We start from the raw sequence: 7333 nt of genomic DNA on the forward strand, positions 1-7333 counted from the left end.
CCCCCCCCCCCCCCGCCCCAGCTTCCTTTGTGAGTCACTGACTAGGGGCGGGGCTCTGTCCACCGGGGGCCTGGCTGTCCCCAAGCCTGGTGCAGCATGTCCCCGACGTGGAGGCCCGCCCTGGTTGAGTGTCGGTTCTAAAAGTCTTGGGGATTTACACACTCGGTGAGGAGCAACGGCCCGAAAACGAGAATTCACGTCCTCAAGACCGTCCCCCCGCCCTCTGCAGGCAGGACATACCGTATGGTCCCTGCTAGGAGGGGGTTGAACGCGTACAGCCAGTCGTGCATGTCCTTGTCGCTGTTGGCCTGCAGCAGGATGCCCCGGTGCTCCGTGCACACGGCGAACGTGTTGGGGGTCTGTGGAGGGGGTCTGCCGTGAGGGGCGCCAGGCCTCCCGGGGCCCAGGTGGGGGGGCAGGCCCCTCCCCCCCCCAGGGGGAGCGTCAAGGATGAGGAAGCAGAAAAGAAGACCCCTAGGAGGGAGCGGCGCTGCTGCACACACAGCCTGTCCTGACCCTGCGGGCGGTGGCTCCCCTCCGGAAGCCTCTGTAGTCAGGACACCGGTGTCTTCTGGTCGTCCCCGTGGCCCCGCCTGAGGCTACTTTGTCACTGCTCTGTGTCCCCGTGGGATGAGTCAACCCCTCACAGGCCAAGGTCCCACCCCTGGGGACCCTGGCTCAGCTGCTGGCCCAGATGTATCCTCTGGGGCCCGTTAATCCTGGCGTCTTCCTGGGCAGAGTGGCCCCGGGACACGAGAGGCAGAGAGACAGTGAGGCTGACCCCGATGGCCCTGCCTGTGACAGACGGGCCTGGCTCCAGTCGGGCAGTGGGTGGACGCAGGGCCCACAGAGGAGGACCCGGCCCGGCTCCCGCCCTCCCCCGCCCGCGGCCGTGTCGCACCTTGAGCATCGCCTGCTGGTCCTCACTGTACTCAACCTGCGCTGTGGACAGGTTGAGCACAAACCTCTCCACGGCATCCTTGTCGCTGTTGTACATGTAGGCGTAGGGCCGCCGCACCACCACGAAGCGCTTGGCCCAGCCGGCCGTGTGCGGCTCCAGGAAGTGCAGGTACCCCTTCTTGGAGACGATCGGGCTGGGGATGGGGACGCCCCAAAACCATCTTTCTGCAGCTGCCCACCAGGTGCCCAGCCCCCGCCCGGCACTGGCTCTGGCTCTGGTCCACCCTCCTGCCCTTTATGTCTGCTTATTCTCCACCCCTGTCCTAGGTCAGGGGGCCCTGCCCGACGCCCCGGCACACAGCTGTCCCCTGTCCTAGGTCAGGGGGCCCTGCCTGAGCCCCCGGCACACAGCTGTCCCCTGTCCTAGGTCAGGGGGCCCTGCCCGACCCCCCGGCACACAGCTGTCTCCGTTCCAGGTCAGGGGCAGAACAGGCTGGCCAGTGTTTTAGAAGGGCCCTCACGCACCTGACCCGGATCTCCTGGATGTCGGGAACCAGCAGGCGCCGGGGCTCTTTGTCAGCCTCCGTTGCCCGGGCAGGGGAAGGGGACTTCTTGGAATCCACCTCTGGCAGGGGCTCAGGCTCTGGGCTGGCCGGCCGGGAGCAGGGCTGTGGGGTCCTGGGAAAGCACAGTGAAGCCCCTGAACTCCTGCCAGGAGGTGCCTCTCCGGCCGGCTTCCCCGATGGCCAGCGTTACCCGCTCAGAACCACGGGGGGCACCTGCCTGGTCCTGCCCCCCACGCCGGCTCAGACCTCCGGCCGGCCCGCCGCTGCGCTGTGCTGCGCTGTGTGGCGGGCAGGGTCCACGCCGACGTGGTGCCTTCTCCCGTGGCACGTTCTGGCTCCCCACCTCCACCCACCGTGAAAGCGGCTTCCGGATCTCTTGACTCCAAAGTTAAACTGAAGCTGACCCGACTTCCTCAGGGACCGTGTGCGTGCAGGGAGCTGCTATTGTCCACTGTAGCCACCAGGCCCAAGCGACAGACCCGGTGGCCAAGGAGGCCTGACTCAGGATGGCACCCAGAGGGCTTGATGCCTTTTTCTTTCAAGAAGAAAATTTGGAAAGCCTGAGGTGTTATAAGACCCGATGGGTCAGACACGAGCGCTTTCAGCAACGTGTGCCCTGCTCCCAACACCGCTCGGCAGGTGTCAGGTGGGCTCAGGTGTCCTCTAGGCTCTGCTTTGTCACCACTTTTCCCACTGAGTATTTTGTGAGTGCTGCCACTGAATAGGGCTTTTTGTTTAGTGTTTTGACCCGTTCCTGGTTTTATTCACGACTGTATTCTAAATCTACACTTGAGCAGAAAATGACCTTGGACAGGGCCGTGTCAGCTGGGCAGGGCAGACCCCCTCCCCCAGCCCTGCCCTAGTGCGTGGCTGTCCCCAGACACCCAGCCCCTCGAGCCCTGGCTTCTTGCTCTGTGCCCGAGTCACAGCCGTCTCGTCGGTCAGCTTGTGGAGGTGGAAGGTTTGCCGGGAGCCTGGAGCTCACTCACCTCAGGTCAGCAGCCCCATACCGGCCCTCGACCAGGGAGGGGCAGGTGGAGGAGGGGGTGAGCGTGGCCGCCCCCAGAGGGGACGTGGACGGGTCCCGCAGCAGGGTGACGGACATCTCAGAGAGCTGCAGAGGAGAGACGGCTCTTCAGGGACAGCCTCAGGGCCCTCTGCGGGTGGGGACATCCCTGCCGCGGCACCTTTGCCTGCATTTTACCCTCTGTTTAGGCAACCCCACTCCAGCTGCGGGCTGGGCTCTCCCCTCTCCCAGCCCCCACCGTCCCCCGGCCCACCCCGCCCAGGGCTTCAGGCTCTGCCTTCTGCCGAAGGAGGTCCTCGAGGCTGTGGAGCCCCAAAGACGGAGCGAGGACCGCTGGGTGGGGGTCGGGGAAGGAGTAGCCTCTGAGCCCCGACTTCAGGGTGCGCAGCCTGGCAGCCGCGGCAAGAGGAGATTTGGGCAGAGGGAGAGGCCAGCGCGGAGCACAAAGGCCGGGCAGGGCTGTCTACCCGGCTGAGGGAGGACGGGTGATGGGCCAGAGCGCCGGAAGGAAGCCTGGAGCCTGACGCGGGCCAGGGCCAGCCTCCAGCACAAGAGCCACCCCAGCCTTGGGCGTGGGTGTAAGGCTGCAAGACCAGGGTGGGGGAAGGAAGCTGAGGAGAGGGGGCTTGGCCAGCCCAGGACACAGGCAGCTGGGTGAGGGCCAGCTGGACAGGGCCGGGGACCGGGGAGAGTGGGAGCCAGGGACAACACCGAGTGGACACCCCTGGGCCCGGCGGGCCCCTCGCTCCCAGCCCTCCATGGACCCCAGCCTCAGGCCCCGGGAAGCCAACCCCTTAGCTCTGAGGCATCCCTTTAGGCTGGGAGAGGAATGTTCCCAAGAAAACCCTTATCTCCTTCTCTCAGCCACAGCAGCCCCCCCGCGCCTACTCCCGGGTGGCCCCTCCACGCCCACCTTGCTCTCGCTGGCGCTGACACAGACGTGGCTGTGGGTGTACTCTCTGTTGAAGGAGTGGGTGAGGAGCCGTAAGCACTGCCGGGAGAGCAAACGCCCTGTCAGGGACCTCCCAGGACCTGACTCTGCCACGGACACAGGCCCAGGACACAGGAGACTGGCCGAGGGGCCAGGCACCGCAGGTCAAGGTGGGAAGCACCCTCACCTCTCCCAGGTGATGTGGTGGTCTGAGGAAGCCCCCCGGGGCAGGCCTGGGGCCTGGGCGGGGGTGGGGGTGGGGCCAGCTTCCCCTGAAGTGCGGGAGGCCTTCCCCGTGGCCCACCCAGCAGCAGAAAGGGCCAGCTCTGGTGTAGGTGGCGAGCTCCCCATCAGCGTAAGTATGCGAGGGAGAGCAGGTCACTGCCTGGGGGAGTAGGCTATAAGAGGTCCCCGGGTTCCAATGTGGCTAGGGTGGGGTGGGGGCGGGGTCAAGGCGACCCTACGGACTCATTCTCCCAGGTCCTGGTGGCCGTGACAAGTCACTGGCACCAGGAAAGGGCCAGGAGCATGGCCGCCGCCCGCCTGCTGCCCACCTTGACCGCCAGCTCCCGCTGCCTCTCGTTGGGAGCCTCCAGGGACGATGGCCGGCCCGCAGCCGCGAGCGGGGAGGTGGACGAGCTGTGGGCCTCGGCGTCCTCGCCGGAGGCGGGGGGCGGGGCCTCGGGCCCAGGCCGCGGGGCCGTCTCCAGCTTCTCCCGCAGCAGCAGGTAGTGCCTGGTCTTCTCCACCTGCACGGAGGAGCACGAGTGCGGCTTTGCCTCCGCTCCCGCCAGGGTGGGGAGGGCGGGCGGCTGCTCTAAGCCCCGGGCCTGCTCAGGCCCGGGAGAGCCGGGCTGCCCTGGCGGGCTGCGGCGTGTGACGTGGCACCAACAGGCCTGCCTGTGCGCCCGCCGTGAGCCGACGGGACGGACACTGTGTTCGCGCTGCAGCCGCGTTCTCGGGAAGGGCCCAGAGGGTGGACGTGACCCCCGATGCCCGCTTCCCACCTGCGCCCCGGGCCAGCAGCCAGCACCGCTGCTGGACACTGGCCGTGCTGGCCCGAGCAACAGAAGGGCCTCGCCCCACCCACTAGCTTCCCTCCCGGTTTCTTCCTTGTCTCATCTACGTGCCCGACAGTCTGCGCTTGGGTCAAGAATGAACCTCCCATCCTAGCCGGTGGCCGTCATGCAGCCCTAAGCCCTGTGACAGGCGGCTCGAGGGCCACGCGCGCCATCCTGGGTGGGGTGGGGACCTGGTGGGCTCGGCCCTCTCACCTCCTGCAGGAGGCTCAGCTTCTCCAGCTCCCACTGGTGGTCCAGGATGAGGCTGTCGCTCCGCGGCCTCCAGCCCGCCAGGTTCTCCTCGCCCCGGACGTAGGCCACGGATGTGTCCAGCACCCGCCGGCGCCGCCGCTGCATCCCTGGAGCGGATGCCCGTCAGACGCGTCCCTAGCTGCAGGCTTATCCGCCGAGGGAGGAGGGACCCCCACCCCAGGCCCCCGGCAGGGTCTCGGCTGCCCCTCCTCTCCCTCCCTCTCTCCCCTCACTGTCCCCCAGCAACTCCAGGGGGCACGAGGTGAGCACTTGAGTCTCCAGGGGAGGGACCCCCCAAATGGCAGCGTGGCTGAAGTCCCCCAGGTGGTCCCAGGGGACGGGGCTCCCTGACCTCCAATGGTGCCCACCCCACCCCCGACCACAGAGCCCAGGGCAGACGCTTACCTGGGCTGCCCGTGTCAGCCACGTGGCACAGGCTGAGCTCGTACACGCCCGTCACGCGATTGCTGCCAGGAGTGGTGGGGGGTGGGAGAAGGAATGTCGCCACCTGGCCCCGTGTAGGCCAGGCACCGACTCTCGCCACCATCAAACGCACACTGGGCACGAGTCCTGCAGTCACCCACGCCAAGCGGCCTTGCACGGGGTGGCTGAGGTGCTTGGTTCCCCGCGATGCAGTCCCTGTACATGGTCCCCATCCCAGACTCCCGCTGGGCCCCCCTTTCTCTTGGGACCACTGATTCTGCCAAGGGCACCCCGCTAACTCGCTCATGGAGAGGGGCTCACGCTCACGGGGTGACCTCCTGGACGACAGGACCATGGCCAGCCCAGGACCGTCACCCCACTTTCCTCCCAGCTGTGCCAGAGCAGCGGGGACACAGGGGCCCACGAGACAGTGCGTGGAGGCCTCACTGAAGGCGGCCAGTGGTGACCCTGCACCCTTGGTGTCCCTGCTGCTGGCGCAGGGGCCCTTCTCACTGCCCTGATGTCCTCGGCCATTCCTGCCCTGCCCCCAAGAATGCAGGTCAGAGCGCAAGAAGGGACGCTGGTCCTGGTGTCCGACTCCCCCACGTGCCCCCAGCCTCCGAGAGGCACTGGCTCAGCACAAGTCCTCAGGAAGTGCTGTCCAGAGTCCCCCTTCCCGCCCAGCCCCGTGTGTACCCAGTTTCTCCCACAGAGTGGGGGAAGCAGTCCCAATAGCACAGATCTGCATGACCCCTGGGGAGGAAGGTCACCGGCACCTCCCAGGGAGGCCCCAGAGTGGACACCTCAGGCCTTCCCACTGTGCCCTGTGGGGAGAGCCTGGCTCTCTCACACCCCCCAACATGACATCGGGGTCCGCACAAGTGCCCAGCGGCGTCCACTGACGGTCCGAGTGAGATGGACCCCAGAGCCGGAGGCCCGACGGGACCGGGGCGGGTCCTCCGTCTCATGGGCCAGCCGGCCCAGAGTGCACCACGTGACACACTGCTCCGCGCAGAGCCCAGTCTGGTATTCGCTGCGCCCAGGGCTCCACTGAAGGCTCACCTCTCCGAGGCCCGCAGGCTCCCGCTGCCAAACAGGTTACGGATGGAGCGTGAGGCCGGCAGCTTGGCATCGCGGGAGTAGAAGACCATGCAGAGGTCCTTGGTGATGACGGCCGGCTGCGTGCAGCTCTCCATCTGCGGGGGGCGGGGCGGGGCTCGGACCCAGGACCTCGAGCCGCACCCAGCCACCCGCCTCGGGGCACGAGAGCCTCCGCAGCGAGCCAGAGCAAGGCGGGAGAGACGGCGGGGCACCCACTGCCGGGGGCCAGTGTCCGTGCAGGGCCCCCAGTGTCCCGGACACGGGCCTCAGCTGCCTCACCATTAAATCGGGGTGACACACTCCCCAAAACGTTTGTGTGGATCTGACCGGACCCTGTCTGTGCACCCACAGCTTTAACTCTCAAACGCCACAGGAAATTACTGCACAGCGAGCGAGGTGCTGTCTTAAACAGTCGGTTCTTTGGTTTTCCCGAAGCTCCAGGATAGCTGCTGACAAAGCTGGGGTCTTGTCTGGGCAAAGCCCTGCCAGTGTTTTCTCAGCCTGAGCAAACCTCATCCCATGGGGCAGTCACACAGGTAGGTCCCCATATTACAGCTGGAGTAGTTAGGCTCTAGGGCGGTGGATGCCTTCATCTCTACCATCCCGCTGGCTGCCGACCCCAAACCCCCGCCCCCATTCCTCAGTACTGTGCACAGCAAGAAACACCCACGCCCCCAGCCTCCTCCTGTGCTTCAAAGGGAGGTCACAGCCTGAGACCCTGGGGATGGGGAAGGGGAGGCTTCTGCTTTTGTGCTGCCTGGAAGATAGATGCAATGTCTGGTGGTGCTGCAGCCATCTTGCAACCCCAAGGACAAACCCATACACTAAAGGTAGCAGCGTTAGTTAATTGCGAGCACAGCCATTAAAAGTACATAGATTTGGGGCTTCCCTGGTGGCGCAGTGGTTGAGATTCCACTTGCCAATGCAGGGGACACGGGTTTGTGCCCCAGTCCAGGAAGATCCCACATGCCGTGGAGCGGCTGGGCCCGTGAGCCATGGCCGCTGAGCCTGCACGTCCGGAGCCTGTGCTCCGCAACGGGAGAGGCCACAGCAGTGAGAGGCCCGCGTACCG

General features: G+C 66.3%; 1 protein-coding gene across 1 annotated transcript in view; it reads right to left on the reverse strand.

Moving 5' to 3' along the window:
• The window catches only part of KIF1A (kinesin family member 1A), a 95936-nt gene that overhangs the window by 938 nt on the left and 87665 nt on the right, over positions 1–7333 (reverse strand). Inside the window, exons 40-48 of the mRNA XM_007469947.1 lie at positions 6223–6356; positions 5143–5204; positions 4699–4844; positions 3979–4173; positions 3407–3484; positions 2456–2580; positions 1426–1578; positions 902–1094; positions 241–359 (exon numbers count right to left, since the gene is read on the reverse strand). Coding sequence (XP_007470009.1) covers positions 241–359; positions 902–1094; positions 1426–1578; positions 2456–2580; positions 3407–3484; positions 3979–4173; positions 4699–4844; positions 5143–5204; positions 6223–6356 — 1205 coding nt within the window. The remainder of the gene's footprint in view (positions 1–240; positions 360–901; positions 1095–1425; positions 1579–2455; positions 2581–3406; positions 3485–3978; positions 4174–4698; positions 4845–5142; positions 5205–6222; positions 6357–7333) is intronic.

The sequence above is a fragment of the Lipotes vexillifer genome, unplaced genomic scaffold (genome assembly GCF_000442215.2).
Source record: "Lipotes vexillifer unplaced genomic scaffold, Lipotes_vexillifer_v1.1 scaffold988, whole genome shotgun sequence".
NCBI classification, from domain to species: Eukaryota; Metazoa; Chordata; class Mammalia; order Artiodactyla; family Lipotidae; genus Lipotes; species Lipotes vexillifer.